At 37.3% G+C, this 26892-nt stretch overlaps 1 protein-coding gene across 1 annotated transcript; it reads right to left on the minus strand.

Annotated features, from left to right (window-relative positions):
- Positions 1-6476: 6476 nt before the first annotated feature.
- On the minus strand, positions 6477-26530 carry LOC126705587 (uncharacterized). The gene is made up of 10 exons (XM_050404663.1): positions 26342-26530; positions 25871-26246; positions 24734-24850; positions 23723-23805; positions 20621-21084; positions 19045-19223; positions 17697-17782; positions 8227-8360; positions 7203-7508; positions 6477-6824 (listed from the first exon to the last, which is right to left on the minus strand). Exons 2-10 carry the CDS (start codon positions 26228-26230, stop codon positions 6646-6648), a joined length of 1908 nt encoding a protein of 635 aa, XP_050260620.1. The 5' UTR covers positions 26231-26246; positions 26342-26530; the 3' UTR covers positions 6477-6645.
- Between the last annotated feature and the right edge of the window lie 362 nt (positions 26531-26892).

A 26892-nucleotide genomic window follows, 5' to 3' on the forward strand; every position in this document is an offset into this window, starting at 1 on the left:
CAGGTTCGATTTGCCTACACCTGAGTCTCCTATATATTTAGTACCACCTTAAACAGGTAGTCGTAGTCGTAGTCGTAGTCATCTTCTGCTCTGTGACTGAGCCGCCATCTTTATCTATTTCTATTTCACACACTCTGTCTGTCTGAATATTCTCCAACAAACTCGGATCGGATCAATATTACTCTACTACTATTATGCTCTATGTTACGTTTGATCTTGAGAGAGAGAGAGACAGAGAGAGAGGGAGAGTTCAAATGAATTTGGGAATTGGAAACGATTTCAGAGACCAACGTTATGTTTCGCTTTAGCAACACGTATACCCATGTCACCTCATTTTATTTGTACGTAGCTCTCTTTGGGCTTGGGCTTGGACTTGTGGGTCTTCTTCTGGACTTGTGCAACTGATATGGGTTCAGGCTTCAGATTGTGAGTATTTTTTTTTTTTTTTTGGTCAAATTACATTTTAAAATTCATAATTTGAAATTGTTTGAAGTTTACTTTTTGAAATTTTAGAATTTAGATTTTACCCTTAAAATTTAGAAATATTTAAATTTTACTACTTAAAATTTGGGGTATTTGGATTTTATATCTTGAAGTTTGCAGAATTTGAGAATATAAAATCCAAATAGCCCTGAACTTTAGGAAGTAAAATTCAAATTTTGAAATTTCAGGTTATAAAATCCAAACACCCCCAAAATTCAAAGGATAAAATCCAAATTCTAAAAATTTCAAGGTGTAAAATCCAAACACCCCCAAATCCTAAGAGTGTAGTTTGCAATTTAACCTCTTTTTTTTTTTTTTTCTTAAGAAGGAACTATATTCAAATTAAACCTCACAATTTAAAATTTTTCATTTTTTAAGGTTTCATATATATATATATATATATATTAGCCTACGAGCACGCACTTACACACATGCTCATAGGCTCTTAAATAGTAGTAGTAGTAATAGTAGTAGTGTGTGTATATATATATATATATATATATTAATGGGAAATCCTTAAATAGACATATATGTTAATATTCATGGGATGGCAATGGGGCGGGATAAGGCTGAAGGATGGGCTCTTCATCCCCGCCCACATGGTTTTGTCTTGCCTCATCCTCGCCCCACCCCACATGACAAGGAAAACTTTCTAACCTCATCCCCGTCCCTTGGGGCTTCGCAAAGCCCCACCCCACTACGTAAAACTCTATTTTTTGTTAATTTGCCCTATAATTAGTACAATTTTTTTAATGAAACCTATTTCATTAATAAAAAATATACTTGAAATTACAACTAAATTTATCCCATCAAATCAAATCAATTTTTAGAAAAAAAAAAATTGAATAATATATCCAAGCGTTTAACAAGATAATCAAACAAAAAATCACATAGTATAACACATAACAAAATAAAGGCAAAGAACTACATTGGGTAGAATAAAATAAGCTAATATTGATATGTTTGTTTAAATAAAAGGCTTTTAGGGTATGAAAAAATTACAATTATAACCCATAGCAACGCAAGATGGGGCAAGGACGGGGAGGGGAGGGGCAGGGCGGGGTGGGTCTAAAAAGTCTAAACTCATTCCCACCCCGCCCCATGGTGCGGGGCTAAAATCTTGCCCCATCCCCGCCCCACCACCTATGCGAGATAGGGAAAACCCGTGTGGGACAAAGCGGGGAGGGACGTGTTGAGCAAGATGGGGCAAAATTGACATCCCTAATTCATTCTCAGTCATATATGATTTTCATTAACTAATTTTCATAATATTTATTAGGGTAAACTACAAAGTTAGTCTCTATCCTTTACATCATGTGTCAATTTGGTCCTTAATATTTTCAGTGTAGTGTCAATTTAGTCATTATCATTATCTCTTGGATGGAAAGAATTGATGTGTCAAACAGAATAATAATAATAAAAATTTCATATCACGTCAATTACCAACAATACCACCACATCAGATTTTTTTTTTTTAAATCCAAATTAAAATGTTGACATGTGAGTCCAAAATCCCTAAACTCCCTCAACATTTCCAGCCATTCTACATAAAATACAATGTTGGATCCAAAGTAATGGTCATTAACGTTCAAGTAACAGTATGTATTACATTATTAAAAAAAAAAAATTACATCAGCCCCCACCTGAAATCATCTTATATTAAGGATATCAAAATCATCACAACCAATCCCTATTTCACTCTTTAGTTTTCAGTAAAATACCCAAACAACAACAACAACAATCAAATCAAAATAACAACATCCACTCTTCTAATCCAAATGCAAAAACCCATAAATAAAAAAATCAAAAATCAAAAAATCAAACTGAGTGAACAAACACAGCACAAAATAGAAAACCCATAATTTTCTTTCTTTTTCCTAGATTTTCTTGGCAACCAAACAGACCCATAAACATCATAAGAATCAATGGAAAAAAAATAAATAAATAAATAAAGGATTATAGAGAGATGGGTTCTGGGGAGGCCAACGCAGGTGAGGTTTTTGGATTTGGATCTCTACAGAGACGATTAGTAGAGACATCCCTTGCATGACTTTCCTTTGGATTCTTTGTTGTTGTTCTTCTTATTGGAGTTAGGATTCTGATTTTGGAATCCTCCTTCTGTGTCTTCTTTGTCCTCTGCCATTATTTACTACTCTGCAAGATCTGAACTCTTCTCCTGTGTCCCTAACGTGAACACCGGACTCAAAAATTTTAAATTTTTTTTTTTTTTTTAATCTAACATAGTGGTACAATTGGAAGTTGACATGACATGAAAAATAATTTTTTATTATTTCATTTAATACATCAACTTTTTTCGTACAAGAAATAACAATAGGGACTAAATTGATGCGACACAAAAAATGTTAAGAGTCAAATTAACTCAATTGAAAAATTAAGAATCAAATTAACATATAGTATAAAAGATAGGTACCAACTTTGTAATTTACCATATATATTATAAAATATAGTTTCTGATAGTTTTTATGTTAAATCATAAATTTATGACAAAAATTATCAAATAAATAAATGTATGACTAAAAGCTAAAAGCTAGCCAAATTAAAATTAAAAAAATAAAATAAAACTAGTTTCGTTAAATTTAACAAAAATAGAAAATTAAACTGATACCACAAAAAAAAAAAAAATGTAAAAAACTAATTAGCTTTTGCCAAACAGAGTCTAATTTAAAATCATCCTTGAGAATGGTGTTTAAAATGCAGTTTACCTGTTATTTGTCTAAATGCAAGACCCTATGAAGCTTCACTATTCCCTAGGATTGGCTTTGGGCCTTTCCTAATCCTAAATGGAATGTAATGACATAGGGATCCATATGTAAACATTACAAATTACCTTTTATATTACGAATTACTTTGGTTATATGTTAAAGGAAATCAATCACTCCTTTATCGCTCTTATTCCTAAGGGTAACAATGCAGCTTCAGTAAACCAATTCAGGCCGATTAGCCTCTGCAATGTGCTTTGCAAAATCATCTCCAAACTCCTTGCAAATAGGCTCAAACAAGTCCTAAACAAGTTAATTTCACCATGGCAGATAGCATTCATTCCTGGTTGTAAAATTCAAGAAAATACCTTTTTGGCTCAAGAAATTATCCATGCAATGAAGAAGAAGAAGGGTAAAACGTGTTGGACAGCCTCAAAAATATATATGGAAAAGGCGTATGACCGCCTGGAATGGGGATTTATTGAGAAAGTCCTACGTTGTTTTGGGTTCCCTGATACTTGGATACAATGGGTTATGCAATGTGTTTCTACAACATCTTTCTCCATCCTTATAAATGGAAGTCCATTTGGGTTTATTAGACCTCAAAAAGGGATGCGGCAGGGTGATCCTCTTTCTCCCTTCCTTTTTGTTTTAGCAGGGGAGGTTTTGGCCCGTTTGATTAAGAGGGAAGCCTTGTGTAATGGGATAAGGGGTTTTAAGCTGGCCAGAGATCTTACTCCTATTACTCATCTACAATTTGCGGATGATCTTTTTATCTTTGCTCAAGCTAATGAGGAAAATTTGGAAAGAATAAAGTTTTGCTTGGATGTGTTTTCAAGCTGGTCAGGGTAGAAGATAAACTTCTTTAAGTCAGCTATTATTTTTAGCAAAAATACTCCTCAGTATCTGAAATCTCGGCTAGCAAACTCTATTGGAATGAATGCTTCAAACAAGGAGAAATATCTTGGTATCCCAATGGCCTCTGGTAGAGACAAAAAAGCAACAGCTGAAGAGATTATTGAGAAAGTTAAACAAAGGCTGCAAGGGTGGAAAATGAAAACACTCTCTCAAGCAGGCCGAGCGACTCTCATTTCATCTGTGGTTTCTTCCATGCCATCTTACCAAGCTTCATCCCTAATCCTCCCTAATGAAGTTTGTTCAAAGCTTGATTCCCTCAACCGAAGATTTTGGTGGGGTATAATGGATGATAGTAAGAAAGGTTGCTGTCTCAAAAGCTGGGATTCAATATGTACTCCTAAAAATGTTGGAGGACTTGGCATTAAAAAAACAACAGATATGAATAAAGCTTTGGTGGCTAAAATGACTTGGGATGTGGTCAATAACAGTGATAAAATGTGGGTGGTGGTTTTCAAGAAGAAATATGTTTGGAACAGAAATTTCATAAAAATGCCTAATCCGAAGAGTGCTTCTTGGGCTGCTCAAAGTATCTTTGAGTGCAAGAAGGTTATTAGTAAGGGCTTGTGCCATAGAATTGGTGATGGCCTTAACACTTGGATCTTTGAAGATCCTTGGGTCCCCAATGAGCCAGGGTTCATCCCCCAAATAAGAAGTGGTGTTTCTACTGATGTTCACTTGGTAGCAGATTTGATTAATCAGAATACCAGACAATGGGATAGAGGTAAACTTTCAATACTGTTTGATCCCCCCACAGTAAATAAAATCCTAAATATCCATCTATCTCATCAAACCATGAATGACCAAGTATTCTGGTGTCTTACTTATTCAGGTGAGTTTTCAGTGAAAACCGCTTATAATGCGATAAGAGGGCTGAATCGTCCAAGCCACCCCCATATGCTCAGTAAAGATTGGAAGGATTTATGGAAGCTGAAAGTAAATGCAAGGCTCAAAACTTTTGTGGAAAATGTGCTGGAACATCCTTCCAACTTGTTCTGTTCTTAACAGTCGCTTTAATATTTCTTCTTTAAATTGCTTTTTGTGTAATAATACCCTTGAAAATATTGAGCATTTGTTTTTGCAGTGTGATTAGGCTGTTCAACTTTGGTTATTAGCCCCGTGGCCTATATATATGAGTAAGTTATAATCTCTATCTATTTTGGATTGGATTAAGGTTATTTTAAATCCAAAATCCATGTTGGGGTTGAATGAAGAGTCTGTCAGAGACTTCCAGCTTTATGCTTCCATTCTTTGTGATCATTTATGGATGGCTAGAAATAAAGCTAGAGTGGAAGGTTCCAAAAGTAATCTAACTGATCTTTCCAGGCAAATTTTTAAAGTCTTCATGGAGCATAAGGATGCTTGGAAGGAGCAAAATGAGAGACCATCCAAAGATGTGGTCTGGTCTGGTCTCCCCCTCCAAAGAGTTGGATCAAGATAAATTTTGATGCGGCAATCCGTGAAGAGAAAACCACAGTTGCAGTTGTGGGAAGAGATGATAATGGCAACCTTTTGTTGGCATGGTCAGAGCATTTTGAGAGTGGAAATTCCCTGCTAGGAGAAGCGAGAGCAACTTGGTTTGCCATGAAGTGTGCTGTGAATGAAGGATTTCAGAATATAATCTTGAAGGGTGATGCTTGGAATGTCATTGAGCCGCTGAAAAAATCTGATATAACCCCGCATTGGAGTATCAAGTCTATCCTAGAAGATATTGTGTTCTTTGTTAATAGCTTTTCCAATGTTGAATTTTCTTTTGTACATAGAAAAAGTAATGTATCTGCTCATTTGCTCGCTCAATGGGCAGCTCTTGTAAACTGGTCTGGGCCGGTTCCCATCTCCTTTTTGCCTTCTCATGTATCTCAGGCTGTTGTTAGAGATGGGTCCAAGCCTGGTCTTTTTGTTTCTCCCCGGTTTCGAGTTGAGTTTTTTGAGCAATAAAGTATTTATTCAGCGAAAAAAAAATAGTAATACAAGTTTACAATCATCATTTAATATTTCCTTGTGGAATGTGGATACATAACCCACAACTACAAGCTGTTGAGGACTAGAGGGTACACATCAAACCACTCATCCGTTGGTCTAATTTTAAGGTCACTACAAGTATGTTCCACTTACACCCTGTTTTTGATAGGGACACTTACACCCTTTCAATAATGAGAAAAGGGAGATAATTATACTTGACAGAGTGAAGTTGCCGCCATCATGATTCTATTTTAAAATTTAAACATGCATTGCGGGTTAACTAAGACTTATGTACATTCATTGAACCACATCTTTTGTGCTGAAACATCGACCCTTGGGGGCAAATTTGTTACAAGAATAATGACATAATAATGCAAGAAAATATTTTCAAACCTATAAAACACAAAACCTTAATGGCATCATAAAATAAAATATTGGGAGGATAATAAAGGCCAGGAAAAGGACAACTAATGAGTAATGCTGATGGATCATTCACCAAGCATTCCATAAGTAAATAAAACTTTGCCTGCAGAAAAGAAGGTGATCTCATTTTTTTTTTTTTTTTTTAATTTAGAAAGTTTGTATAAATTCCAATTGAGTTCTCCATATGCGTTTGCAGGAACAATAACAAATCCCTATCATTTTCCTTTCCTAAGCAATTATGAGCCTCCACAACATAATTGAACTCTTCTCCATACATATGCGATGCGCATGCTGCTTTATAAGCTAATAGCTGCAGATCACCTGCAGCAGCCAAAAATTTAAATAAATAAAAATCAGTTTGTACGGCTAAAATTAGACATGCCATCTGCAGACCTCATGTTTCTCACAACATACACTAAGGGGAGGAGCTTCAATAAATCACAACTAATCAAGCTAACTGAATCAAATCAAGTTATTAAATTGGTCAATAAGAATCCGACTAAACCCAAAAAGTTTTTGGATCCATCTCAGATCTTGCTAGTTCTATTCTCTAATTGAGGACCAAATCCTCGTCAATAAAATCAAATTTCAGCATGGTTCAATAACTTTATCATCCAGACAGCGATCAGAAACAACTGCAATACAAATAGCATAAAGTGACATGCTTTTCTTGATATGAAACGGAAAGGTGGAAGGTACCTGCAGCAATCTCGGATACAAGCATATTATTGCTGAAGTGACGTGTCAACCACCATCTGCAGCGAAGCCTCCAACTTTTTCCTGATTTTCCCTTTGTAAATATTGTGGGGGTCTTACTAAAATAAATAGTCTCTGTTTGCTGCTGCCCATCTTCATTTTTTTTTGTACACACAGACATTTGATCCTCTTCATATTGAGAAAGCTTAAGGAAACATAATGCAAATTCTTTCCAGGTATTGTATTCTGCATAGGTAGAATCTAAATGCAATGCTATCATTTCCAATAGGGATTCGAGACAATAATCCCCTACAAAATATCAGGAGAAAGCAATTGTAAATGTTTGTATGATAAATCATCACTATTGGGATATGTGTACTAGTTAGTACTATGCTGTATTATTGTACTCTTACTCCTATTACAAATTAAGTGGAAATATGGTGGTGGATTGGCGTTGTATGTGTAAACAAAAAGTGGGGCATTGGTTGACACCTTGTGCTTCATTGTGCAGAGGCAGGGGAATAGGGCCACTTCTTATCTTATTCCAGATTTCATGGGCGAGGTCGATAACTAAAGACGATTGTGGAGTTGGTGAGTTTGAAAGGCTATTTACGAGTCACTGAAATAGAGCTTCCCCAATGCCTCATGTGGTGTATTGGCTAAGAACACAATGCAAGAACATTTGAGAGCATTGAATTATCAGTGATTACAAGATGGTGTTTCCAAGGTGTTTGAGCGGCTGATCTCTAATAGTAGCTTACCATCACTCTTGATTTTGGAATTTCTGTTTTTAGTTTAAGATCATAATTCTTCTAAGTTTTGTTTTTTAGCATGAATCTTGCATACCTTCCATGCAGTTGAATACACCCTCTTTTGGTCAAATTTATTAATTAATTAGATAATTACTTTGAAGACTAACCGGTTGTGCGAAAAAAAATAAAAAAATACAATAAAATTGGAATGAAACTAGGAAACCGTGTTTCAACCAGACTGTATGCAAGATCAAGACTTCAGAATGATAAGTTACCATTTTGATGCATCCTGACAAGCTTTGCCAATGAATTGGAACATGTTGGATCCTTCTTTAGGATATCCTCAAAGCAGGTTGAAAGCAAAAAAGAGTTATTACGATCAAAATGCTCCAAAAGACTAGTCCTCAACCTGTAAATGACACGTACATTTAGTGATTTTTAAAGGTGGCAAGACATCAGGGCATCAACTAACATGAATGAACAAAAATATCATTACAAACAAAACCACAGAAAACAGAAACTTAAGTTGGAGCTATGAGATATTTCACTAATGTATTAATTTGAATTATTGATAAATGTAGATTAAGAATATCAAACAGATTATTTTCCTATGATGAACCAGAAAAGATCCCAGGCAAAAAGCAACTTTGCTATTTTAGACAAAAATCCAACTGAATGGTGATTTATGTCACAAACTGCTACCTCACTAACAATCACAAATAGGGTTCCAAATGAGCTAATCCACTTAATTCATCTTTGTTAGATTAAACGATATAAGTCACCTTTACTTATCATTGGCAGCTTAACCTTTCAGGAAAGACAGTAATTTATCATGATATCAAAGCAAGAAGTATTGGGTTTAAACCCTGTCTCCACCTTACCTCTCATTTTTTTTAAATTCTCATGTGTTAGGCCCCACTTAGTAAGGGTTTCACACATGAAGGACAAGAGTCAGAAGATGGTCTTATAAAGACATCTTTCTTTCCCCGTGAAGGGAGAGTGTCAAATTAAATGATTATATTCACAATTTCTTACTAGCTTAAACTTTTGAGAGAATCAATATATATAATAAGAGTAGTGTTATTGATAAAAAAAATCATAATAATAATAATAAACAGTTCATGATGATGAACACCAAAAAAAAAAATCAAAAGGCTATTCTAAGAGAAACAAGAAACTCTATGCTAGATGAACAACCTAAGAGGCCCATCCAAGACCAGTCATATAGAGTTCGCTGACAGCTTCTTTTTTTTGATAGGTAATCAGAAATTTATTAATAAAGAGAAAAAAGAAAAGAAAAGAAAAGTACAAGTTGTTCATGATGATGAACAAGAGGAAAAAAACAAACAACACAGCAAAACAAGAAATTAGGAAACTAAGCTAAGAGAAGACATAAACTCAAAGAGAGAAGAACATTCAGTAAAACCCCAACATCGAGACCACTCCCAAAGACTACGTTGGCATAAAACTTTTAACTCGTCCAAAGACTTCTCATTATCCTCAAAGGAACGACGATTTCATTCCAACCACACAATCCACATTAAGCACCCTGGAACCAAATTCCAGATGTCTGAATTATGTTTCCCGAGCCACTGATGCCAACAAGATAACAAACCCACCACTGATCCTGGCATAACCCAATGAATACCAAAGGCCTGAAGCATAAAAGTCCAAAGGGAATGAGTAATAGGGCAGTGAAGAAGAAGATGGTCTACTGACTCCCCATCGCAACAACAAATACAACACCAAGTAGCCAACGGACGACCCCTAAGCATTAGATTGTCCAAAGTGAGGATCCGACCATGAGTAGCTGTCCACAAAAAGAACGCTACTCGCCTAGGAATCTTTGGTTTCCAAACACCCTTCCAAGGAAACAAAGAATTCGAAGCACCCCGAATCGCATGGTAATAAGACCGGGTGTCAAAATTTCCATCACCCTTCAACCGCCAACAAAGAGTATCACTCCTATCACCCCGAGGAATGCGAGATTGGATAAGCTGGAGAAGAGAATAAGAAGCAGCTAACTCCCAATCTTCAAAAGCTCTATAGAACCTTAAATCCCGTACTCTAACAGTACCCCCATCTGGCATCCACAAAACCTCAGAGATACAAGCATCCTTGACCGCTGAACACATATAGAGATCAGGATAGAGATTTTTTAGAGTATTATCACCAATCCACCTATCATGCCAAAAGCGTATACGAGTGCCTTCACCCACTACGAAAGACAGATGCTTAGAGAAGCTATCCCACCCTTCATTAATGCTTCTCCATAGGCCACACCCATGAGTCCTCCTGCACACTTTAGAGCACCACCCCCCTTGGCCCTCACCATATTTTGTGGAGATAACTCGCCGCCAAAGATGGGTATCTTCATGCCCATATCTCCACAACCATTTCCCTAATAAAGCTTGATTAAAAGACACCACACTTCTAATCCCCAAACCACCCATCTTGACGGGTAAACACACATTTTCCCAAGCCACCAAAGGATATTTGAAACTCCCCTCAGATGATCCCCAAAGAAAATTCCTTTGAATCCTTTCCAATCTAGCAGCCACAGCTTTAGGAATAGTAAAAAGAGATAAGAAGTATGTTGGGAGGCTTGAGAGGGTACTCTTAAGTAACATGAGCCTACCACCCTTAGATAAATAGAGACGCTTCCACCCAGATAGCTTCTTCTCCATTTTCTCCAAAATAGGATTCCATATTAAAGTTGTCTTAAAAGAAGTCCCCAACGGCATCCCCAAATATTTCATAGGCAAACTGCCCACTTTACATTGAAGAATATTAGCTAGAGCGTTTAGATTATTTACCTCCCCAACAGGGACAATCTCACTTTTCCCAACATTGACCTTCAAACCCGTAAAGGCCTGAAAACAAGACAACACCAACCTAATGGACAGAAGCTGTTCCCTAGAGGCATCACAAAATAAGATAGTGTCATCAGCAAATAGCAGATGGGAGATACGCAACCCAACAGAGTTCACAGGGCCCACCTAAAAACCCCGAATAAGATTACACTCCTCTGACTTCTTCAAAAGTCTACTCAAAACCTCCATAATCAAAAGAAACAGAAGCGGGGATAATGGATCCCCTTGTCTCAAACCACGAGAACTACCAAAAAAACCTTCAGGGGAACCGTTTACCAGAACAGAAAAACAGACAGAAGTAACACAAGCCTTAATCCATCCCCTCCATTTCACCCCAAAACCCATTCGGCCCAACAAATAAAACAAGGCCTCCCAGTTCACATGGTCATAAGCTTTTTCAATGTCAAGCTTGCAAACCACACCTGGTAATCTGCTCTTCAACCTACTATCCAGACATTCATTTGCAATAAGCACTGAATCCAGAATCTGCCTTCCGCCAACAAACGAATTTTGAGACTCTGAAATAAGATTATCCAAAACCACCCTCAACCTATTAGCCAACACCTTGGATAGCAGCTTGTACACACTACCCACCAAACTGATAGGGCGAAAGTCCTTAATGGAAACAGCATTACACTTTTTGGGAATTAGAGTGAGAAACGAAGCATTCAAAGACCGTTCAAACATAGAGTGCCGATAAAAATAGTCAAAGAAATCCATGACATCCTTTTCCACAACACTCCAACATTTGTGAAAAAAAGCCATGGTGAAACCATCAGGACCAGGGGCTTTATCGCCCTCCATCTCCCTTAACACCTGGATGACTTCCTCCTTCAAGAACTCCTTCTCCAAGGACAATCTCTCTTCCTCTTCAATGCATGCAAAGTCTAACCCATCCATAGTAGGGCGCCAAGCCTCAGTTTCCTTATACAACCCCTGGTAAAAGAGGACTAACTGAGAGCGCACATCAGTCTCATCCTCATAAAGAACACCATCCACCTCTATCCTCTTAATTAGATTAGCATTTCTATGGGAATTTGCTAATCTATGAAAGAAACGAGTATTATTATCTCCGTCCTTCACATACAAAGCACGAGACTTTTGTCTCCAGGAAATTTCCTCAAGAGAGGCCAAATGTTCTATGTCCCCTTTAAGCTGAATGCGACGATTGTGATCCTCATTCGAAAGACCCACTGACTCCTCTCTAGCATCTAAACCCATAAGTTCAGAAAGCAAATTCTTCTTTCTAAAAGCCAAATCACCAAACACCTCCTTGTTCCACTTTTTTAAATCAACTTTCAAAGCCTTCAACTTTTGTGCCAAAATAAAACTTGGAGAGCCTGTAAAACTATAACCAACCCACCATTGCTGCACTCTATCAACAAAACCCTCAGCTTGCAGCCACATGTTTTCAAATTTAAAGGCACTGCGACCTCGTCGAACAACACCAGCTTCCAACAAAAGCGGACAATGATCTGAAATAACACGCGGAAGCACCCGTTGGGATATATTCTCAAAATGATCCTCCCAATCTAGAGAAACCAAAGCTCTGTCAATTCTTGACATAGAGGGAATACCAGAATCTCTAAACCAAGTGAAAGAAGCCCCCTCTAAAGGTAAATCTACTAAAGAATTACTTTCTATAAAGTCCGAGAAAGCAAACATAGCCGGGCTGAACGACTCACATCCAAGTCTTTCACTAGGGTACCTGATAATATTAAAATCCCCTACTAAACACCATGCCATGGGCCACCTAGCACGCACCCATAATAACTCCTCCCATAAAAAAGACCGCTGACTATCCTCATTGGGGCCATAAACACCTGTACAAGCCCAAACAAAGTCATCCACTACCCCTCTCAATAAGACACTGACAGAAAACTGTCCAACAATAACATCCATATTTTCAAAAACCCTCTTGTCCCAAATCAGCAAGACCCCTCCCGAAGTCTGGACAGCATCCAAAGCAGCCCAATCAATGAAAGGACTTCCCCATAAACTTCGAACAAAAGCAGTGTCAAAAGAAGCTACTTTCGTTTCTTGAAAACAAACAATATCACATTTCCACTCTTTAAGAAGATTCTTACAAATCTGTCTCTTTCGGGGATTGTTGAGCCCCCTTACATTCCAAGAAAGTAGTCGTAAATTCATTAAAAACTACCAACAACCCCCACAACATTCGAAAGAGCTCTGCTCCTACTCCTACTCCTAGAAGAACCACCTTCATAATTAACATTAGAAATGAGCCCCTTAAGCTCCCTAAGACTTCGTGACCCTGAGTTTGTAGGTTGCTTAGTCCCCCCAACCTCAATCACCTTGAGACATTCCTGTTCAAGAAGGCGAAACAAAGTCAAACATTGAGCTTCATGTTTCACAATAGGAAAACCCACCATATTACAAAAATCTTTCATCAGCTGGGACACCCAACTTGAATTTGGTTCAGTTTTAGCCATCTGAGCCCCTTTTGTATCATCCTGAACCGACACCACTTCACCAAGAGTATTAGGATCCCACCAAGTCAAAGGATTACACTCCAAAAGACAAATATCTTTCCCCCCACTACCACCCCCACATTTCTCAGCTCCATTGTTGTCCCACGGCAGGAAAAGAAGCCCAGAATCATTATGACAAATACCAACAAAAGTTTCAGACCTTGGCTGTGTTACCACTTTGTGGTAGTCACTAATAGACTCGACCCGATCTGCCCCTTCCCCAAACTCAGTACCCAGCTCATTACACAGCTCAGACAAAGGGGAAAAGCGATTCTGTTTCACCCACCGATGCCGACGATGTGCCTGTGACCCATTTTGCAGAGCCGGCGGCACCATCGCCGTACTCACCGAAGAAGAAACCACCTTGCCGGCATCGGAATCCACCATATCAGCCACCGGTGCACCGGAATCCTCCATCGGCGTGCACCCATCAAGCTCCAGCTCAGAAACTGAAGCTGCCGTCGCACTAAACTCTTCATCGGGATTGGTTCTCTCCAAAATGGCAAACGGAGAAGCCACTTCAGCCTCCGGTGCACCGGAATCAACCATCGGCGTGCACCCATCCATCAACGGCTCGTAACCTGAAGCCACCGTCGCTCTAACAGCAACGTCGGGAGAAGCTCCCACCAACCTGCCCGCCGGTGAAGCCTCCGATGAACTATGGGTCACTTCGCCGTTGAGTGCAGAGGCATTAAGCACCAGTTCCGGCGCTGCGGCGCTCTCTGGCGACTTGAAGTTACCATTTCTAACACCATTCGAGCACTCACCTATAACCCACGTAGTCTGAGCACCAGATTTTACTTGTAAAGAAGTGGGCTTGACCAAACTGCCCTTCTTTAAAGAAGGAACTTGCACAACGGGCTGGGCTTCAACAAGCCCACCTTTTAGTTTAGTGACTATTGGCCCATCACCAACATCCTTGGGCCAGCTGATCTCCTTAGCACTCAGGAAAGTCACTGTACGTCTACCTCCCACAGGTTTGCACACCCTCAAAGCCAACAAGGAAGGAGTCAACTTAAACTTACAAGCCCGCGTGGGTCTGCCAGATAAAGCTGAAACATTGCCATTTCTAGCTGAACCATTTTCAAAATAACCACCATGATTCACGTTCTGCCCCCATTTAGTTCCATTTTTTTCAAACTTCCTGAACTTCTGCTGATTACCAAAAACAAATATACTCTTCCCACTCCGGCCATCACTAGCAAGCTGGCCACCTCCACCACCATTAAAAACAGAAACTTTGGCCAAAGAGATCGGTTTAACACCAAAGCAAAAATTCCTAAGCTCATTCTGAAACAAAGACCAACCAGCTCTATTAGAGCTTGCTGGTATCATAATACTACCTCTCCTAGCCCCACCAAAATAAACTGCAATAACAACAAACAAACCAGCTTTGTTAGATCTTCCACAGAACTCTAACAACTTCCCATTTTCCCTAAATCTCTTACAAAGTAAAACATGGCTAGGCACCCAATCTCGAATATCTTCAAGACAAGTAAGTAACCACTCTATGCCCCTACGTCCAACCCAAATAGAGCTCTTAACATTCCGACGTGTCTCGTGTATGGCATACGAATCAGACTGCCCCCCATCAAAAGAAAAAGAAAAAAGTTTTGCATCAACATGAAAAGAACTCTTGCTGCCCCCAAGGACAAAGGATTGGGTTTAGGAGGGATGTTTAGAGAGGTTTCGATGGAGGGGGGACAAGGTGAGATTACAGGTGCAGGTACAAGGGATGGCTGTTTAGGTAGAGCTTGGTTAGACCTCTGAGATGGTGGGGGAGGGAAGGGCAAAGGCAGTGGTGGAGGAGGGAGAAAAGGATAAGGGAAAAGCCCGAATTGTGGAGGAAAGCAAATGGGGGAAGGAGAGGGAGAGGGAAAAGGTGGGGGTGACAAAAAAGGAAAGAAAGAAGGTGATGGTTGAGGGAGAGGGAAAGGGGGAGGGTGGGTTGGAGGAGGGGGGAGGAGAGACATGGGTTGGAGGAGGGAAAGCTACTATCCTCAAACAAGCAACGATTCCACTCCATCCAAACAATCCACATCAAACAACCTAGGACCAAATTCCAAATATCTGATCTGTACTTCCCAAGCCAATATCTCCAACAAAATAGTAAACTAGAAACAGAGATTAGCAAGACCTATTGATCCCCAAAAATCTGAAACATTTTCACCCACAAAGCATGTGCTACATCAAAATGAAGGAGGTGGTCCATAGATTTCCCAGTGCAGTGGCACATACATCGATTCACTAAGGGCAAACCCCTTCTCATGAGGCTATCCAATGTAAGAGTCCAACATAAAGTCGCTGTCGCCAAAAAGAAAGCAACCCTTTTAAGAACCATACTTTCAAAATACCCTTCCATGGAAATATGGGGTTAGGAGCACCCTGAATCTCTTGGTAAAAGACCGAGTGTCTAACATAACACTTCCCTTAAGGCACCAACGTAATCTATCACTCCCCACACCGGTTGGAACCCGAGAGTAGATAAAGTCAAAAAAGGAGACAATCAATAATTTAACAAGCTCGAATAGCAAACAAGCTGACTTTGAGCCCAAAAGTGGGCTACTGGGTTTGTAGAGTAAGTGAGCTCAAGGTCAACTTACATAGGCTTGGCTCATGAGCTGATGAGCTTTTATATACTAAAAAAAATTAGAAATATAACCTTTGAAGGGCAAGTGCCTAGCATACACACAGGATTAGATTAATTGACTAATATAAATACAATTAGAAATAATTCTGTAGGAATTATTTCCTTTTCAGGACTAGCTAAAAAGGACCCCAAAAAAAAAAGTGCTTGTGGGAAAAATTGAGCTCTCTAGCTAAAGCTTGACTAAGGCTGATCAGGTAAATCAACCAAGCCGAGCCATGTTAAACCAAGCTCAAACTTGGTGAATAGAACTTGACTCAAGCAGCATAGAACTTGGTCAAATCAGCTGGTTATCCTCCTAGTCTGGAAAGTGGACAATTGCTGCCTAGTTAACATCCAGCCTTTCCCTGGAACTGGCAAGACACACATATTCAGAAATACCATCAGTTTTCTATGAAATGTGAATCATCCTTTAGGGAAAACAAAGAAAAATGAAATTTCTTGGAAGATAGTACTAAAAGCAATCTAACATGGCCAAATAACAATCACAAATACATCATTCAAGCTTTCATCATGAACTGAGAGACTGGGTTGGGATGTACACCAAGACTATAAAGAGAAATAAATTCGCTTGTGTGCATTTATCAAAAACAAGCCCCATCCTCCAGAAAACATGGTTGGGATGTGCACCAACATTAATGAATCAGCCTGGTTTGAAGTTCGATCACATTTTTGGTTTCTCTAAGGGAAAGAGGTCAGGTCAGTCCAAATATTTACAACCTAAGGAGTTGGGTCAGAATCTAACTAACCAACATGCTTGACTAAAATTTGATTGAATCCAAGTTATACATTTAACTGTTATAAATATGTGGCAATGTTTTAGTGGCATGTAACCATGAACCCGCACACACATGGTTAGCTACCCAATAAAACCTCATCAGTTTACCCTCACTCCCCCATTCCCCATTCAATAATCGATGCCCCCCTGTACATCTCACCTCCTTCAGCCCTTCTCATCAGCACTGCCTTACAACCTCACCCATTGCCACCAGACCCCAATCCTCTTTGTCTTTCATCTAGTCTCCTTAACTCCTTTGTCTGCCAACTTTTCTTTTTCCCTCATCTTGTATTCTAACTCTCCAATTGCCTCTATTGTTCTGCCACAGAGGTGACTTCAACCTTCTGCAGTGTTGCCATCATCATATTTGTCAAGATCATCCAGTAATCATGGGAGGGACGAGATTTTTGATCACTTCTTCAATGATCACCACTGTCACCACATTGCATATATCCACTGAGATCATCACTGTGCAACCAACTGAAAAGTGCTCAAGATGCTTTGGTTTTGGCTGGTTGTTGTACTGACTCAGTTCAGTGCCATTTTTTTTCTTTTTAAAAAAAAATATTAATAATAATGATAAATAAATAAAAACCTGACTGCTTCAGTCTGGTGAGGCTTTTTTCCCTCAAATCTGAATTGACTGACCATGCACAGCACTACACCATGGTACTGCTGGCACACCACCTTCACTACCACAACCAATGGCAAGTTAGCAACAAACCAACTCCAGTTCCTGTGGTAGCAACTACTCCATATGCTTTTTAATCAATGTTTTCTCAAGCAATTAGATGAACTTAAATCTTCTTTCCAAATCAATTGAGTTTCAAGTTTCTCTCCCCACATAGACTCTTATCTTCTCAAACTCCTTTCATTTATTAGCAATCAGTACTTATAAAAAATAAAAATTATTTCCAATCAGTAAGAGTAATAAAGCAAGCAAAGGAATCAGTACCTAATAGGAAGAGCTGTGTTTGATTTACAACAGAGCTTCTCCAGAACTTTTAGGGCCTCATCAAATTGACCTCCAATCAGCAACAACTGAAATTATGGAACAAAAGAACTAAGAACATACATGAATTTAAGGACAAAATCAGTGACCATATTTATTATTTTTATGACGTAGGAGAACTTCACTCAAATTAGTTGCACATTGTAGAGCATACTGCACAACAATCCTCACTGTTAATCTCAATCCACCCGCCAAAACCAGATACTAGGTAATCCGAAGGCTTTTAACCCCTAACGGGCTAATCTAAACACTAAAAGAAATCCAAGGAAGCAAGGTGATCCACAGCCTTCATCCAATTAAATAATGTCTTCAAAAGGGCATCTCACTTCAATGTAGTGATTAAATTAGATTTTTGAGTATTGAATATTTCAAGTCTAAGAAAAGATAACCTAGCATATTCCTCTCTCTCTCTCCCCTTATTTTTCTATTTTTAACTAGTAGAATACACCATGATGGAAATAGTAAAGAGTTCGAGAAAAACAAGACTACAAATTAAAAGATTCAAAAATTGTGGTCTAGTTTCACCATGGGGCCTTCTTGGCACCTTTCATAGGCTACTTTAATTATAATGATTCTTATTATTAAAATTTCCATAGGTTAGCAAGTTATTGTTTCAGTTTTAATGAAGTTTAAAATACAGGTAGTTTGGTAATTTCCAGATTTTAGGGAATATGCCGTAGTGGGCTATTCCAGAGGCCCATGAGTCTCTTTTTTTTTTCTTTTTTTTTTAGTCATGTTCTTTTTGGTTTAGAAATTCTTAATATTCTTTGTTATTATTAGGAGTCCTAGTCTATTTAGGAAAAGATTATTCATGAGTTGTAGTCCTAGTCCTAGGGCATATTGGCAATAGCCTATGAAATGAAAGTGTGTTTTATGTATCCAATAAGAGATGCAGATAGAGAGACTGAATTTAATAAAATTCCAACAGTTTATTTTAAGTTTAGAGGTGTGATCGCATAGGTTTAATCTTGTATTTTTTCTCATTCAATTAACCTTTTGAACCACAAACAGACATCAAACTCATTCAAGATCCAATCTTTTTATTACTTGATCCTACCTAAACCCTTAACTCATTCAAGATTCAAGAACCCTTTAAGTGATCTCTCTAAGAACCCAAATATAGTGCTGAATTCCTAATTGCTCCCTAAGCTGCAATAGTTTCATTATTGATATATGTTAGACTAAATTCAAATATGATATCTCATTACTTATCAAAAAAAAGTATGATATCTCATAAGGCTATAAAATTTACTTGCAAAAAATATATGTATAGGAATAAATGTTTACATACCTGTACCAAAGGAAGTAAGGCCACCAATAATGGCGGTGTTGAGTAAAGAGCAAGTTGAAAATACTTAACTGCATCCATATAATAATCATTAAGCATTCCCCTATGCAAATTGATCAAGTCCTCACAATTTTCTTCGGGATCCGGCAATTGCAAGGGTAACAACCAGGTCTCCAAGCCCCCTTTGGCAAGAGAAAAGAAATTCATTTAACATTATATTTGCTCATAAACCAATAACTGTGACAAGATTTTCCAAAGCCTAAAAACACCAAACATTATTTTAATAGGGAATGTTTATTTGTTGCTAACATTATCAGTCAAAGGAATCACTTGAGAATAACAATAATAATCAGCATTCATCATAAATATTCATGTCTTGTGGCTAGAGAGTTATGGTTACTTGTCTTCTAATTATTTGGGGTGAAGTGGATTATGCCCAAAAGGGTAGTGGATCTGTTGGTACGTTGGAAGGGGCAGTATACTAGGAAGCATATAGGAGATATTTAGTGGCAGATGTGAAGCTGAGTTTCTTACATACTTTGTATGCTATATATATATATATAAAGAAAGATATTAGGGAGGCAAAAAGGCTTCAAGACTCCTACCACCACCAATTCCATCAGGCACCACCAATACCACCTCCACAAGTAGTACCCACATAGAAATGTCTATTCTTTAGGTTTAAAATCAATTTCTCAACTCAATCAAACATGAAAGAATATATCAATGTCTTTTTTTTCCTTTTTCCTTTTTAAATGTATGTCACAGCAGCTATGCATAGTGTCGTGTGACTACTTTGGCTTGATCTAACCAGCAAATCTTCCACTCTATCCACTAAACATCAAATTATTTAACAAAAACTTCACAACTCAATGGACTTAAAAAGCCAATAATTCAAAATCCATCCGTGCCCAGGCATTATATCAATAGAACTAAGAAGTTATAATCTGTCCCACAATGTAAATGCACATAGATTGGTCTTCGGCAATCATTAGAATTCAAAAACAGAAAATGCCATTTACAACCTTTTTGTACCATGAATAAGCAGATTTTATCATCTAAAAAGAAAAACACAATCTAGCAGTAGACATATATGACAAAACTCGACAATTTTAACCTACTAGGGATAGCATTTAGTTCGTTCATTAATTTAAGTAGGCCAATATATTTCACTCCTATTAGTTAACTTAGTTTTAAAACATCTGAATATGTATACCTATAAAAAAAACATCTGAATAAGTACAGAAAGGCAAAAATTATTCTCATTGGTGTCCAGTTTCACCCAATGGTGGTAATCAAGCCAAGCATTTTAGAGAAAGCATACACTTTAATGAACAAAGAAATCAAAGGATCTCATCAAACAAGTACTTAAATAAAGTGAGACCAACTGCAAGTTGATTATAAACATTCGTTTTCCATTATTAACTACTGCCTCAGATACGCCACATAATATGTACAGATGGAAAAGTAAAGTAGTTAAAGAAAGAAAGAAGGATGAGGAAGGACTTTTAACAAACTAATCCAAAAGTAAATACCTACATATGTTTAGGGAAAAAAAAGTAAAGAATCTAGAACTTACGAAGAGAATAGAAATTGGAAGCATACTGCATATGATCACCGTGTTTAGAAAATGAGGCTTCATTTCCAGTAATTTCATCAGAGTTCATGGAAAACTCTTGTGGCTGGAAGTTCTGCATGGGATGTTCACTTTGCAGGCTAACATCAGCATCCATAGAAACTTCTCTATTTTGATTAATATCAGCATTGCTAGATATTTTTTTATCCTTCATGACAGAGGTGTCTGAATCGCATCGAATGGGTATATCAGCCTTGTGAGTATCATTTGCACTACACCACATTGAATTTTCGACAGGGTTGCTGAATCTTGTTTCCATTATATCAGAGTGGCAACGAGATGAAAATAGATCTGAATCTCTCCACTGCATCTCTTCTGGGATAGTTGAATACCACAGCTCATAGAATGTCAAGCCCATGACCATATTTGACATAGGGTCAGCGTCCAGTTCTTGTTCTTGCTTGAGGCTGAAAAGTACAAGTGAAATAATAAATACAATTCACAATTACTAATTTCTGATGAAGAAATTCAAATACTGTCTCCTCTAATCAGATGATTGAACTCAGTATATTCTGTCATAAAAGAATGCTGAAATTTACAAGTGAGACAAACATAAGCACAAGTATGACTGTTTCCAAAGACACTAAAAATCATTATACACCATCTCAAAGATATGCTAGTCATTAGAAAATGCATATTTCTCAAGACCACACAATTTTAATAAAGAACACTGCAAAATCATCTTGTTTAGAATTTACAATATATATATATATATATATATATATATATATTTATACTGTCAATCTTCCTAAGGTTTTTTGCCTTGCCCCTTTGTAATTCCAAATCATGCAGCGAAGAAGGTGAGTGAAGTAGCACAGGATGTTCAACCTAAAGGAATTGAACAAGCATGAATTTATGATTAGCTCTCAAACTTTGTTAAAAGAAACATTCACATGCACACAAGCAAATTTGAGAGCTTTTGAAGGAACAGAATGTTCAAATGTTCAATTGAAATCTCAAATTTTGGGTACTCTGTCAGTTCAGGTTTAGACCTTCTGACCTTTTCGGACGGTTTGGCTCTTTCCTGAATCTTGGGGCTATTTTGTTTTGTTTTTCTCTTTACTTTTCCTTTGGAGTGTCCTAAGTATACTCCCTGTGTACTTTGGCCTTGGCCTTTCTTCTTCTTTTTTGATTTAATAAGGTTTCTTTTCTTACTGATCAAAACTAAAAAGAAATCATCCTCATTAGTTATAACTGATTACTTTTTTTTCCTTGCTTTCCCTTTTATTTTGTCCCTAGCAAAGAAAGTTTTAAGCTTTCAAGGGGAAGCTCTACACCCAATCAAAAAAGGGGTTGCACTCCATTATCCATACAAATTATCTGTAAGAACCACATCTTGCATGTATGTTTGGCACTCACCAAACCTACAAATTAGCAGAGACTTCATTCAAATGCACATGCTAGTTATATGATCTTTTTTTTTTAATAAGTAATATGATCTTTTAAAATACTAAAGACACAATAATAAATTAAACACAACATAAACAAATAAAAGGCAGTGGACTAATCGGCCTTTTTTCCCCTTCTTGGCTTAAATTCTCCTACATCGGAACTCAGATTGAAAAGCTTGTAAAATACAAGCTAATTACACAAGTATGTTCTTAAAGAGATTAACAACTGTTGCAAGTTACACGTAATAATGATAGAACTACCTTTCTGATGCTGACAGTTATAGTGCAGTTAGACAGCCACAAGGCTACTACCTCCTTTCACTTTACGTTTGTAGTTTGTACTTCTGCAACTTCCACCGTCACTGCAATTATTCCTCAAACACCATGTAACTTGCTTTTATGAGGGTGATTGCAAATAACCAACTAAACATTGATTTGCATCAGCATAAAAACCTTGTGACTTTTATGACAATATGTCACCCAATAAAGGACTTCTAATCCAACATGAACCAAATTAAATTGTACTCCATAAAACATGTACACCAACTAGTCCAGGCCTAAAAACACTAACATCACCTAATTTAATGCCACATGACCCTATCCTTGAGAGAAAATGTTAAAGCTAGCGATACTTCATACTAAATGGTTTATATTAAAACTGCACAGCCAACCAGCCAACTGAATTCATTACAAAGTCTCGGACCTGGGCATAATGTGAGCATCCAAAATCAACCCAAACATGCAACAAAAACAGCTTGTTTTGAGTGAGTTTCCGCATGTTGGTAGGCACAAGCCAGAAACTAATAGCTCCAAGTGATCTAGCAACTATAAGACCACCAAATAGGTGACTGCTTAACTTTAGCAAGCAATGGAATAATCCAGACCTAAATAATCGATCTTCACATGCTCACAAGTGATATTTTTATACCACATTTAACATGCCATATCACCGACACTTATTTTTGGTGGCCTCAAGATCAACCAAAGTTTATTTTACTCACTCAGCCTTTAGAGCTCACTTAAATTCCAATGGAAGCCGGAGGACCGACTGAGCATCTCAGAGATGGGGGAGGAAGATTGAAACTAGTAACCTCCACTTCCATCTGTGTGCTAACCCTTGGAATTAAAGAGCGATTTCACTAATGTGAATTTTTTATTGCAAATGTTTTAAAAAGAATTTGATCCTTCTTTGCCATGGAGACCAGCCCAGTTATTAAAAAACAAAAAACAAAACTAGCTACAAAATTAAGTGTATAACTTATTAGCTTAGAGTTCTGACCCAAAAAAAAAAAAAAAAACGCTGTTAAATCTTTGGAAAACCGACGCATTATTTCAAGGCCACCAAGATATAAAATGGCAATTTTTAGAAATCCTACATTTTACATACAAGTATTATACTAGAAGGGATATTGAAAGTTCTACTACTTGTGAAATTTTTCTATTGGTACAGTGATGCATGCACCCAATGGGTCCAAGCTCACAACTATACATCCACTGCATTCTCACAGGGGATGTTGTACAAACTTGTCAGAGGAGCAAGAGCTAATTGTCTTCTTGTTATTATTATTATTATTTTTTTTTTTTTTTTTAAATTGCATTCAAGTAATCAACAAGCAAGCTATTCACTGGTCATAGGAAAAAATAAGAACAATACCATATAGCAGCCTGATGTGCTTCCTCAACATTCCCTTGTGTAAGACAGAATAGAATGAACTCAAAATGAACCAGAAATCTATCCTGCTCAATAAGAAAAAAATCTACATAAGAAACTTCAGTGTATTAAATAAGTTAAGTGCATTATATGTAATAAATTGTGAATTACAAAAGGCATTTAACTTAGTAACTACAATTTTTATATTGACAATTTGTTACAAATTTTCACAATGTGGTCTATGCGTACAAACTTACTGCACCATGTTGCAATTTCTATTTAACAATAACCAGATATAATGTCAATGTGTCTAATTAGCAATTCATCCTATGATTCTGATGGGACTTTGCAACAGCCTTTGAAATAATAAAAAAAATCAAGCTCCACTTTGTAAATATAAACCAAGGCATTCAATCTATCTTATACCTCATCCTTTGGGGAAAAAAAAGGAATCAGGCTCTCTTCTATACTTTGTCAAAAGACTTTTACACACATATATCCCTCCAACATTAGATTGAATCAAGTTGAATATCATATGGTAGACATTCAGATGACTTGCATCATACTGATGCATCAACACAGAGCACACAAGAACATTATCTGAGTCTATTCAAATTCTAACGATGGAGTTGGGGATCAGTCTAGCTTTGTCTTTGGTGTAAGGAGGCATTATGGCTAACCCTACCCAAGATCAACAGATTTGGGAAGCAGTAATTAAAAAGAAAAATATTAAATTTTTACAGCTCTTCAAGCATACCAAAGGACTTTAACCCCTCTTTGGATTACAAAATACAAAGATTAATATAAACTCACACTTTCCACCAAGATGGAAGCAAAATATCTAAAGGACATTACTCTTCGGAAATATATTTACTTGTAGTGTGTGGGTTTGTTGCTATCGTTTATGTTTTTTCTGGAAAATTTCTAGGGCTTTAATGTGTACCAACTTAACAAACACTAAACAAATACTCTGTGATTCTGCAATATTGAAGATTAGTGTTTTCCAAAGCATACCTCTATGGGCCATTCTTTCATTGATCCATTCTTTCTCATCCAAATGTCATATATGTTCCTGATTTTGGTGAACTTGAGACGATCACTTTTCATATGCTTAAGAAGCTCCATTGAAACCTAAAATTATTGCTAAAATTTATTAGTGGGCTCCTTAATTTTAGAATCAAGGACATCAATGATAAAGATTCACAATAATAAAATTTCATGAGTAAAAATTATTAAAATGAGTAGCTTAAACAATGCCTAAAACAACAAGCATATGAACATGCATACTAAATGTTATGATATTTTTTTTTTATAAATAATAAGACTTCATCGGAAAACAGTACTATGAATCCAAGTACACTAGAAGTGTACGAAGGATACAGTAAAAGATCAATAAAAAAGATGCATGGAAAGTACAACTATCAAGTAACTCAAACAAAGAAGCAAAAGCACAAGCACAAGCACCCAAAGAATTTATCCATTCAAACAAAGTAATGAGGAATAAAAAGCTTTAAATCAGGAATCGGACTCTGATTTAAAGAGTATCTGCTCTGTAGAATTTAGACTAAAATAATCAAGCTTTCATGCCTCTAGTTTAGTTGCCCAACCCAAAATTTTAAGATTATATACTATATGAAAATAAGAAGAAAACTCCTTTCTATTTTTTTTCCAGGGAAAAGATTTCATTGTTTCAAACAAGAAAATTTACTCATAAATTGGACTTTTTTTATGATAGAAAGCCCATATTCCATATCAAGCTGCCATCAAAGGTGCAAGTTAGAACATCTCACAAAATATTGGTCCTCATCCTAAGTTCCACACACACACAAAAGAAAGAGCATTCATTATAGAATCAAACAATGCATGAATACCACATAACACAAACTTACATTGTAAACATCAAGATCCTAATCCGAAAATGACTAAAAGTCACCACACACACATCATTGTCCCCTGCCCTCTACATTCTAAATTATCACTAATACACAATTATAACAAACAAATTTCTAAAGAAACAAATCAAAAACACAAAGAGCAGCAAAATACACACATCATTGTCCCCTGCTCTCTACATTCTAAATGATCACTAATACACGTTATAACACATGAATTTCTAAAAGAACACATCAAAAAACACAAAGGGAAGCGTACCGAATACTTGAAACGATTGTTCAATGGATACCGGTCCTTACATGACGCTTTCAACAACATGCTCAACACACCACCAACTTCTACCCAATTGCGGCGTTTCGCCAATTTGCGCAAAAGATGGGATAGCCGGACACGATTTTCCCACCTCACAACCTTGGAACCAATCTTAGGAGCAAGTACTAGAAGGGTTGATGGCTTGGTCAAAAACAATTTAATTCTTTTGACAAGTTTTTCTGGCATGACATGGCCATTACTATCAAGCTTTTGATTCAATTTGCGTTTTCGAGTACTGGGTTTTTTATCAGTGTATTGTAATTCTACTTCTGCCTCTTCTTCCAACAACTTGGAATCCACACTCATGTTGAACCTCCTCCTCCTTTTGCAAGTTCAAAATCAACTAACAAAAACTAACCAAAAAATAAAAAAAAAACAAAACAGCAATGAATGTGAAAAAGATGTAGAAAGTCGCACCTGTCTGTTTCAAATTGATTCACAGGAAAGCGATCTTTCCCACACACAAAGAATGAAAAAGCGAAGAGTAGAGACTCGATTCTCTCACCTTTGGAGCTTCCCTCTCTTCTTCTTCGCTGCTCCAAAAATTTTAAGCCTAAAAACACATACCCACGTGGGACCCGAGTTTTTGGACTTAAAAGCCCCTGTGAATGTTGGAATCCGGGGTACTTAAGTAATTTCATATCTTTTGTCGAAGTAGCAAACTAGTGTTAAAATAGACAGTCGCATGAGTATGAGACTGTACTAGAGTGAACTGCTTGGTTGTGAATGAACCAATTAGGTAAGGGCAACTGTCTGCCAGAGTGTGACGTGTTAAGAGATGGTAGGGCTGTGGTCCGTAGAATATGAGGGAGAGAGGCATTGTGAACCACATCCGTACAGTAATGTTGGCCCCCACACAACTAGGGAAAGGGCTGTTTTACCAAGTTGGGGGGAGAGAAGTAGATTAAAACCCTTTGCACATGATTTTTTGGAGAAGACAATATGCGTGTTCTAAAAATAAGCAAAAA

The sequence above is a fragment of the Quercus robur genome, chromosome 11 (genome assembly GCF_932294415.1).
Source record: "Quercus robur chromosome 11, dhQueRobu3.1, whole genome shotgun sequence".
In the NCBI taxonomy this organism is placed as follows: Eukaryota; Viridiplantae; Streptophyta; class Magnoliopsida; order Fagales; family Fagaceae; genus Quercus; species Quercus robur.

What these genes read in the sequence shown, in the direction of transcription:
- LOC126705587 (XM_050404663.1), bottom strand. Translation starts at nt 26,230, where the DNA reads ATGAGTGTGGATTCCAAGTTGTTGGAAGAAGAGGCAGAAGTAGAATTA. An exon ending in TGAAAGAATGGCCCATAGAG is followed by an intron (nt 23,806 to 24,733) that starts GTATGCTTTGGA and finishes CTTATTGAGCAG; the next exon opens with GATAGATTTCTGGTTCATTT. An exon ending in TTCCAATTTCTATTCTCTTC is followed by an intron (nt 19,224 to 20,620) that starts GTAAGTTCTAGA and finishes CTCTTGCCAAAG; the next exon opens with GGGGCTTGGAGACCTGGTTG.